The sequence below is a fragment of the Protobothrops mucrosquamatus genome, unplaced genomic scaffold, assembly GCF_001527695.2.
Source record: "Protobothrops mucrosquamatus isolate PMUCROS unplaced genomic scaffold, P.Mucros_1.0 scaffold2706, whole genome shotgun sequence".
Taxonomy (NCBI): Eukaryota; Metazoa; Chordata; class Lepidosauria; order Squamata; family Viperidae; genus Protobothrops; species Protobothrops mucrosquamatus.
The window spans coordinates 185,487-196,113 of record NW_015388751.1 but is presented as its reverse complement, the minus strand read 5'-3'; the positions used below and the strand labels follow the sequence as shown (position 1 = coordinate 196,113).

The following is a 10,627-nucleotide window of genomic DNA, read 5'->3' as shown; positions in this document are numbered from 1 at the left end:
GGTTGTCCACGTAGGCCTGCACACGGCTACGCCGGTCTTCATTCTCCAGTTGTTCCCACTTGGGCGAGAAGGTGGTGTGTTGGAGTGTTGTCTGAAGGCCTTTTGCTCTTGCCATTTTGTCTGCCACTTCTCATTGGCTTTGTATGAACTCAAGCTTGTCTTGAGCAGCCTTTATTCTGGCCTCCATTTGAGCTGCTTCAGCCTCCTGTTTGGCCTCCATTTCAGCTGCTTCGGCCTTTCGTCTGGCCTCCATTTCAGCTGTTTCGGCCTGTTGTTTAGCCTCCATCTGCGCTGCTTCGGCCTGTCGTTTGGCCTCTATCTGCGCTGCTTCGGCCTTCTGTTTGGCCTTCAGTTGAGCTGCATCAGCCTGTATCTTTGTCAATTCTTCCTTTTGCAGTTGCTCCGCTTCTAACACGTGAAAGACTGCATTGGCAGCTTCAGCTTTGATGTTAGCTTGCTCTGCCTTTGAAACTCGGGAGGTTTGGCTATGACGAGAAGATGCTTTTGAATGGCGGGAGGCGCCTGTAATGTGAGATTGTTGTGACACGCTGGAATACGCCTGGGCTTGTGGTGAGTTCTGGTGAAAGGATGAGGCCTTTCCAGAGGTGTGAGATGGAGCCACATGTGATTGCTGGGATGGTGCATACGAATGGCGGGAAACTTCGGACTCGGCCCTCTCGACTGGTCTGTCTTTCGTGTAAGGCTTGGGCTCCGGGTGAGGTTTTAAGCTCTCTAGAAGCTTATTACACTCTTTGTTTTTTAGCTTGAGGCTTTGCATCATGCTATCGACTGTTGGCTTCTGGAGACAGAAAGGAGGGGAGGAGGGGGGTGGCTGCTTCAGTTCGAAGATCCCTTAAACAAAGTTTCTCGCAACTAAACAACATCTCCTTTCTCTTCCTTTCAAATGCGAAGTGGTGACAGAAAGGTGGGGGCTAGGTTGCATACCAATCTCTCCCTTTGGCTTTGCGTAAAGACACAGCTTCAGTCTTTCACTCCATTCAAACAGGGCATAGAGAATAAACAAGAGGGGGGAATCGCCCGTTCTGAACCTTAGACAAAGGCAAAGGAGGTTTTTGACATGCTTTGAATTACCAGCAGATTTTCAGAAGATACACAGTCTATGACAACCTCAAATAGCTCTCTTTCTTCTGAATTAGCACTTTGCAACAGGCAGTAAAGAGCTTTGTGGTGCAAGAAAACTTTCCAGCCCATAATGCGAAGAGTTAAAGGCAGATGATACATAGATAATGCTGATTTTACTATTGATATGGAGAATATTATTACTTTTTTACTGTTCTGAAACCTGAATCAAGATGCTTTTTAATCCAAGGTCAGACAGATGACTCAATAAAGATAATTGTAAAACAGACATTTATTCAGGAATACTGCTGAACTCACGTTTCTTGGTAGTTTCATCTGGATATTGCACATCTGTTCATCCTTATAGGTAAAAAATTAATAATTCCTTCATATCAACTTCTAGTGTGGAATGGGACCATGTGTGTCCTGCGGTGGTCCCATGCTTATCTCAGACAAAGGCATTCCAAACTGGCACGTAGCCAGGATATCCTGTGATGAACTTTAGTAGCTCCTCCTACTGACCTGTCAACATGGGATTAACTGACTAGCTAAACTACATTACCCATAAGCCATCTCTTAAGGAGACAGCGCTTAACCCAACAAATGCCAAACATTCCAACATACAGATCTATATGATCTAGTCAGGGTTACATTGATCCAGCACATATATATATCTTTCTCTTTCCTCTCTCTCTCTCTCTCTCTCTCTTTCCTCTCCCCTCTCTCTCTTTCTCTCCCCTCTCTCTCTCTTTCTCTTTTTCCTCTCTCATTCTCTTTCTCTTTCCTCTCTTTCTCTCTTTCCTCTCTCTTTCTCTCTCTCTTTATCTCTTTCCTCTCTCTCTCTCTCTCTTTCTTTCCTCTCTCTCTTTCTCTTTCTTCTCCCTCTCTTTCTCTCTCTTTCCTCTCCCTCTCTCTCCTCTCTTTCTCTCTCTCTTTCCTCTCTCTGTTTCTCTCTTTCCTCTCCCTCTGTTTCTCTCTTTCCTCTCCCTCTCTCTTTCTCTCACTTTCTCTTTCATCTCACTCTCTCTTTCCTTTCCCTCTCTCTCTCTTTCCTCTCCCCCCCTCTCTCTCGCTCTCTCTCTTTCCTCTCTCTCTTTCTCTCTTTCCTCTCTCTCTTTCTCTCTTTCCTCTCCCCTCAGTATCTCTGGTTGCCCCTTTCAGTGACTCTGGGCAGCTTACAGTTCAGAAAGAATTCGGGCAAGTGGTGTTTCGAAGGTCAGGCTAGGGCTCGGTCAGGCCCTCGCGGGGCGCAATTAGGGGTGGCTCCGCTGAGTCCCAGGCGCCTGACTCACGGAGGAAGCCGGCCGGGAACCCACAATTAGCGGGCCCACCAGGAGGTGGCTGACGTGGATACCCCTCCGGCGGTCAGGCGGCCCCCGAGCTCCCCGCCGAGCTGCACGAGATTCCTGGCCAGCTGGCCACGGGGTAGGAGCGGCTCCCTTGCCGGGGCCGCTTGGCCTCCCCGGCCGGCCGGCCAGCCCAACCTTTCCAGGGCCAAATCCTGCAGGAGGGTGAGCCGGGCCAGGCTGGGCGGCGGGAAAGGAGGCGTGCTGCGATTCACACAGTCCCGGTCCCGGTCCAGAGGACCACCCCTGCCCCGGTGGACAGGAGGCTGTGAGGGGGAAGCCCCTTCCGATGCCCAGAAAGCAGCGTTTCCTCTCCTGCTCCGGGCGTGGGAAAATGGGCGGAGGTCCCGGGAAGGCCAAGCATGGGGGGGCAGGAGGCAGCAGAAGGCGCCCGGGGCACCACGGACCGGACCGGAGAGACGCGTGGCCGGCTCGGCTGCCAGGGAGTGGCCCAGGGACAGCCCAGGGAGCGATGCCCCCGCTGGCCACTGCCCCAGCCGGGACTGCCGCCTGGCCCGGCCCGGCCTGGCGAGACGCCTGGTCAGCTCGGCTGCCCAGGAAGCAGCCCAGGGACGGCCCAGGGAGCGATGCCCCCGGTGGCTGCCGCTCCAGCCAGGACTGCCATCCGGCCCGGCCCGGCGAGACGCGTGGCCGGCTCGGCTGCTGATGGAGTAGCCTGGGGACAGCCCAGGGATCGATGCCCCCGCCGGCCACCACCCCAGCCGGGACTGCCGCCCGGTCCGGCCCGGGGAGACACGTTGTGGCTTGGCTGCCCGGGGACAGCCCATGGAGCGATGCCCCTGCCCCCACCGGCTCAGCCGGGACTGCCATGATGATGATGATGATGATGATGATGATGATGATGATGATGATGATGATAAAGCAGGCTGCCCATGAGCCAATCTACACTGCTGTGGCAGCCACCTGTGCTGGCAGCAGCAAACAGGCAAGAAATGCAGTGGGGGAGCGGTCACCCTCCAAGAGGAATGAAAAAAGGCAGCAATGGCTAGAGGTGAGGCACGAGGGAGGGAGATGGAGAGTGGAAGGATTCTTATGTGCTTTTGTGACTTTGAAGTTCTGGGATTTGTGCAATGTGGGCTTTGTGTTCTTAAGGAGTGTTTAGCAATTTCTATTTGGCTGATGTCTCATGTTAACTTCTATTGCTCTGCTGTTGTTAGCTGTAAGTTTTGCTGCAAGGGATTTTGAAGTATTTTTCTCCTGAATGGATTTTGCCTGTAGCATTCCTTTACTTATGAATGGAGCCATTTGGGGAGACTGCCTTAGCCGGCAGCCAGTACTTACATTTTTTTTCTTCCTTAAGTGCCGGCTGCTTAACTTTCCTTTCTAGCCAGTAGTTAATTCTTAAAGGGGAATGTGCCTTTTTAAGCTAGTTCACTCAGCAGCTTGTCTTTTCTGTCTCTGGAGGCCTTTCCTTGTTTGATCAATATATGGAAGAGGGAAAATATGGGGGGGGGGGGGTTTCAAATTCTTCCTTCAGAAGGAGATGGGAATGAGAAAAAGGGAGGCAGGGAAGGGAGGGAGGAAAGGAAGTCCCGCCTTAGCACTTGGCCTTCAGCAGCTCTGCCATTGACTTTGCTTGTCAAAAGGTTGCAGAAGGGGATCACATGACCCTGGAACACTGACCATTATAAATATGAATCAGTTGCCAAGCATCCAAATATAAATCACATGACCCTGGGCATGCTGCAATGGTCATAAGTGTGAAAAATGGTCATAAGTCATTTCAGTGCAATTGCAACTTTGAACAGGGTTGGTTTTTTTTGGTCATCAAGTTTTTGACACCTTGCTAGGTGGTACTCGAATATTGTCTTATCCTAAAAGTGGTACAATCGGTAAAAAGGTTGAAAAGCCCTGACTTAACAGACACGTTCGCTAGATGGCTCTGCGCCTTTCTCCATCCTCTCCCCATTCCCAACCAGCTCCCCCCCCCCGATTTCCCCACAATCCCCCTCCCTCCCCCCAATATCCCGCGCGGATAAGCCCTGATGTTTTGCAGAGTCTTTCTTCACTCCATTCCCCAAACCCGTCCCTTCGCCAGCATAGGAGGGCGACGTCCAGGACGGTGAGCAGCGCCGGGCATCTGGGCGCCCTGCGAGGGAAGGATGGGGTCCCCCCAGGGGTACCGAGCTTCGTGGTGGACTTTCCTTCTGCACCAGGTGCCGCACATCAACTTCCAGTTCGAGGCGGCGGGGAGCGAATTTGCTCCAGAGGATTTGGGTTACCAGCAGGTGAGTCTTCCTCCTTCCTCCCCCCCCCCCCCCCACCACCGCCCGTGGGAACATGGGTATCGAAGGCATGGAGTGAAGAGAGACAGGACCGGGCCTCGCTAGGACAAGAGTGGGGAGCCGGCAGGCAAGGCAGCCGGGGACGGAGACGAGGGGAGAAGAGAGAGGCGGGAGGCGGAGGAAGTCAGCGGATGGATGAAGCCGGGAGAAAAGCGAGAGAAAGAAAAAAGCGGGGCGGGAGTGGGAGACTTGAATNCGAATCGAACTGCAGCGCAGCGCCCAGCAATCTTGGTGGATGGGGGGGGGAGGGAGGGAGGGAGGAAGGGGGCGATCAGGGGCAAAGAAAGACAAGAGGGGCAGAAGAGGGATAGAGAAATGGGACTCTCAGAATAGGATGGGGCAGAGGCGAAGCGTGCGGGGCAGAGGGAGGGAGGGAGGGAGGGAAGCCCCGGGGCAGAGGAAAAAAAGTGAGACTCGAAGGGAGGCAGGAGGGAGGGAGGGAAGGGCGAGCCAGCCTGGTTTCTGGGAAGGCTTGGGAAGGGGTAGGATGGACTGGAAAACCCGAGGGGGGAGGCGGTGAAGGGAGGGGCGAAGGGATGGGAGAGATCTGGAGGGAGAGAAGCCCTGGGAAAGATGAACAGATCGGAATGAAGTTGGGGTAGGGAGAGATGGAGAAGGGATGGAAGCGGAAGGGATCAGAGTAAGGGAACTGAGAATGGGGATGAAAGGCAGCAGGATGGAGCAGCCTAGGAGACTTGGAGAAGCATCCATGATCTCCCTTGAGGTTACAGTGGGCAAGAAAATTCAGATTCTTCTCTTAAGGGAATCTGACAATGTGCAAAATTTTGGATAGCCCTCCTCCTGTGTTTGGTGACATTCAGTGGCCTTAACCAGCCTAGTGGTATCCTTTTTTTCAACCTGGCGTCCTCCAGATGTGATGGAATGTCTTTGGCCATGTTGGTGGGAATCATGAAAATCACAGATCTAACATACCGGGAAGGTGCAACATTGGGGGAGATTGCCTTGCGGGGTTACTTAGAAGTTGAGTTCTATAGACAGACTGGTCTAGAGAAGGTCCCATAGAAAGATATGTTCAGAGGAATCAAGCGAGTGTGGATATAGCTGGCAATGTTCCAACAGTTGTGTCACTGAGAAAAAGTGCTGCACGGGTTGTGGAAGTAGATACCAACCAGTGCTGTGTTTGGTGGATTCGCAAGTAACATCTCTGTTTGCTTGAAAGCAGCCATATCTAGCATAACAGAATACACGGCAGCCATACTATCTGTACCAATTTTCACAAGCCATCACTTGATGAATTTTGTCTTGGTATGTTGTGCAAACTCAGCCACTCTGCTTTGTAAACCATGATTTATGAAGTAGCAATAAGAGTGACACAGGCACTTGTAACTTTTTCAACAAGTTGTGGTTTAAAGCAAACATGGCTTAGCAAACTGGTGGGCACAAAATTACAAGCACTCACCTGTATATTTCCATTTAGCTAGTCACAATCCAACATTTTATTTTTCAATCTTTTGCTTCTTTTTATCAAATATGACCTAAGGAACTTGGGAAACTACATATCTGGGAATAGGTAGATATTTGCCCATTTAAAAATGCTCACTTTTAAAGTAATTGTGTTGTGCAAACTGCTAAAAAATACAAATGCATATAACAGCACGAATCATAGAGCAAATGGGAGAAGGAAGGGAGGGAGGGAGGGAGGGAGGGAGGGAAGGAAGGTTGATCATAAAACATTTCCCAAAAGTTCTACTATATCTTTTAGAACTTTTTTTTTGTCTGTCAGAGAAATTTTTTTTTAGTGTTGACAAACAACATATATCCATCAATTTCTTTAAATCACGTGTAGATTTCTCCCGCTAATGTTGTAACTCTTTTATCTAAACCCATCACTGAAAAAATCCACAATTCTTGATACCTTGGTAGATACCAAATCCTGGTCATATACCCAATATCACATGTGTCCTTAATATACCACTATTGATCCAAACCAGTGTCAACTCACATTGCAACAGTAATAGGACAAGACCAAATCATATGAGTTCATGTTCCAGCTGCTGAATTATATCTCTAACACCATGGTAATTTTGACCCATAAAATGTCCATGATCTACAGAACAATTCTCTTGTTGTTAATGTATTTAACATCTTGTTAAGGTCATAGTGAACTGATTTCACATTGCTTACTTTATTCTCAATATGTCAGAGTATCAGATCAGGGTTGGAAGGGAAGACCTTGGAGGTCTTCCAGTCCCCCCACCAGTCCCTCGGAGAAATGGTGGTCTAATCTTTTCTTGAAACCCTCCAGAGATGGAGCATCCACAACTCTGGAAGGCAAACTGTTCCATTGATTAATTGTTCTCAGTGTCGTGGAATTCCTCCTTGGTTCCAGGTTGAATGTCCCTCTGACCAGCTTCCACCAACTGCTTCTTGTCCTCCCCTCAGGTGCAATAAATCAACCTGGTGGTAGTCCCGGCTGGGCCGGCGGCCGGCGGGGGCATCGCTCCCTGGCCCGTCCCCGGGCCGCTCCCTGGCAGCCGAGCTGGCCACGCGTCTCCCTGGGCTGGGCCAGCGGCTGGCTGGGGCATCGCTCCCTGGGCCGTCCCCGGGCAGCTGAACCGGCCACACGTCTCCCCGGGCCGGATGGCAGTCCCGGCTGGGGTGGTGGCCGGTGGGGGCATCACTTCCTGGGCCGTCCCCGGGCTGCTTCCTGGGCAGCCGAGCCGGCCACGCGTCTCGCCGGACTGGGCTGAGTGGCAGTCCCGGCTGGGGTGGCGGCCGGCGGGGGCATCGCTCCCTGGGCCATCCCCGGGCCGCTCCCTGGCAGGCGAGCTGGCCACGCGTCTCCCTGGGCTGGGCCGGGCATGATGGCAGTCCCGGCTGGGGCGGCGGCTAGCGGGGGCATTGCTGCCTGTGCTGTCCCCGGGCAGCCAAACTGGCCACACGTCTCCCCGGGCCGGGCGGCAGTCCCGGCTGGGGCAGCGGCCGGTGGGGGCATCGATTCCTGGGCTGTCCCCGGGCAGCCGAGCCTGCCACGTGTCTCCCCGGGCCAGGTGGCAGTCCTGGCTGGGCCAGCGGCCGGCGGGGGCATCGCCCCCTGGGCCGTCCCTGGCAGCCGAGCTGGCCACGCATCTCCCTGGGCTGGGCCGGGCCGGATGGCAGTTCCGGCCGGGCCGGATGGCAGTTCCGGCCGGGCCGGATGGCAGTTCCGGCCGGGCCGGATGGCAGTCCCGGCTGGGCCGGCGGCCGGCAGGGGCATCGCTCCCTGTGCTGTCCCCGGGCAGCCGAACCAGCCACGCATCTTGCCGTGCCGGACGGCAGTCCCGGCTGGGTCGGCGGCCGGTGGGGTCATCGCTCCCTGGGCTGTCCCTGGGCCGCTCCCTGGCAGCTGACCCGGCCACGCATCTCCCCGGGCTGGGCCAGGCCGGATGGCAGTCCCGGCTGGGTCGGTGGCCGGCGGGGGCATCGCTCCCTGGGCCGTCCTCGGGCAGCCGAGCCAGCCACGTGTCTCACCGGGCCGGGCCGGGCGGTAGTCCTGGCTGGGGCGCCAGCCGGCGGGGGCATCACTCCCTGGGCCGTTCCCGGGCCGCTCCCTGGCAGCCGAGCCGGCCACGTGTCTTCCCGGTCCGGTCCGTGGTGCCCCGGGCGCCTTCTGCTGCCTCCTGCCCCCCCCCCGCCCATGCTTGGCCTTCCCGGGACCTCCGCCCATTTTCCCACGCCCGGAGCAGGAGAGGAAGCGCTACTTTCCAGGCATCGGAAGGGGCTTCCCCCTCACAGCCCCCCGTCCACTGGGTCATAAATCACTTTCAGCCTTCCATCCTTCTGAGGTCGGTAAAATGAGGACCCAGATTGTTGGGGGCAATATGCTGACTCTGTAAACCACTTGGAGAAGGCTGTGAAGCCCTATGAAGCGGTATATAAGTCTAAGTGCTATTGCTATTTTTTCAATGACGTTGCAACTTTGAATGGTCACTAAATGAACTGTTGTAAGTCGAGGACTACCTGTATAAAACTTTTGCAGAATCTTTAGTTTTGAAGAAATAAAATCTGCTGGGTTTCATTTATTTTGAGTTAAAGCAAGAACATCAGTTTAAAATCTAGTATTATAAGAAACCTGTCCGCCTAGGCCAGGGGTAGGCAACCTTGGCTCTTTTATGACTCGTGGACTTCAGCTCCCAGAATTCCTGAGCCAACATGGTTGCCTACCCCTGGCCTAGGGTAAATCCAGCTTGAGCTATAGTTGGAAAAACAGTCTGTAATGTATGGGGCCAACTTTTAATTTTTCACTTTTAAAGCCCTTCGTGGCATGGGCCCAGATTACTTGAGAGACCGTCTCACCCCACTTGGATTGACCCACTCCCGCTAGTTCTGTCAGCCTGAATATTCCAGCTGGCGGGGTCCAGGAGGAGGGCTTTCTCTGCTGTTGCTCCTGCCCTCTGGAACAGCTTGCCCCCTAATGTGAGGTTGGCCCCAACCCTCCTATCCTTTCGTAAGGGCCTGAAGACCTGGCTCTCCCAGTTGGCCTAGGGCCCCAATGGGGGAACAGCACAGTGGAGGTAGATCCCACCTCCCCCCATTCAGCAGATCCCACCTCCCCCCATTCTGCCCCCACCCTCCCCACGTGTCCTTAGGTTTTAATGTTTGGTTTTAATTTATTCATGTTTTAATGTAGATGTATTTTTTATGTCTGTAAATTGTGTCAGAGTTACTTTTTGGTAAGATGAGGGATCAATACATTTTATAAACAAACAAACAAACAAACAAACAAACTTAGTTGATAGCATCTTAGCATCTGTTTTTATCAAGCAATGAGATCTATAATGAGAACAGATAGTAGAGAATTTGCCCAGCCTTATCAAAGACTAAAAGATAGGATTTTATTTGTAAAATCTTCCTTGTGGACCTTCTATGGGAGATAGAACCCCAATATACTTTTTATGCCAATCAGTTTTTAAAACTATCTCTACCAGGAGTCTTCCAATTTCATAGATTTAATCAAAGTGACAATTTAATAAAGTAAGATGAATAAGCTTGTCCTGTGATGAAGATGATACCCTCCTTCTGTAAACAGGAATCTCATCTTCTGTTCTTATTGCCTTAAATTTATTATAACGGCCCATTCCGGCAGACTTTGAGTGGCTTCCAAAATGAAATACTAAATTAAAACAATTTGAAGCATAAGCAAAACAAAACAGACAAGCTAAAAACAGCCATTAATGAACAATTTGAATTACAGAATTCAGAAGAATTTTTTTAAAATATTGAGTGATGAATGGAATCCATTTATACCTTCCCATTTATATCCCAAGTAGATGGTACAATATTTACGGCATTTCTCTCCCAGTTTGAAAATCATTGTAATCTACAATGTGATGTTCTAAAAAGATTTTTTTTGAAATATAAAGCTGAGGGATATCTGCATAGAAGGGGTTAAAAAGATGGTGGCCACAGTCCTGTGAACCAAACCTTGTCCCTTTTTAATGTTTGACAAAGTATATAAAAATGGAGAAGAGTTTTCACTGTATGGTTGCTGCCATCTTGATTTTTTATATATTTTCTTGTGGACAGTTCTGGTATTGCTTACACTTACAGTATTTAAATTAGTGTTTAGCAGAGGACAAAGATGTCATGTGTCTGATTAACGAAACACTTAAAAGGACTTTCAGGCATATTTTTCCTAAAAGCATTTATTAAGGTTACAGAGATGTCAGTACGGCACGGTGGAAATGCTTAGATCTGAGATTCTTTTCCGTTGCACATACATTCCAGGCATTTTTCCCACCCCTATTTTGGGGTCATGGTTCACATCTTCCAATTAACTTGGAAGATGTGATTTACTTCCGGTTTCTTTTTCCCGGGCTTTCCTTATTCTCCTCCCCTTTCACTGTTGCCTGATTTAACTATAAAAATACCAGACAGTTCTGCATATTGTCAAAG

General features: G+C 51.4%; 1 protein-coding gene across 1 annotated transcript in view; it reads left to right on the top strand.

The window, feature by feature from the left end:
* The first annotated feature begins 4,549 nt into the window (after positions 1-4,549).
* The window catches only part of LOC107296245 (protein tweety homolog 1-like), a 144,617-nt gene continuing 138,539 nt past the window's right edge, over positions 4,550-10,627 (top strand). Inside the window, 1 exon segment of the mRNA XM_015825592.1 lies at positions 4,550-4,675. Within this exon segment, the coding sequence (XP_015681078.1) occupies positions 4,550-4,675 (126 nt within the window).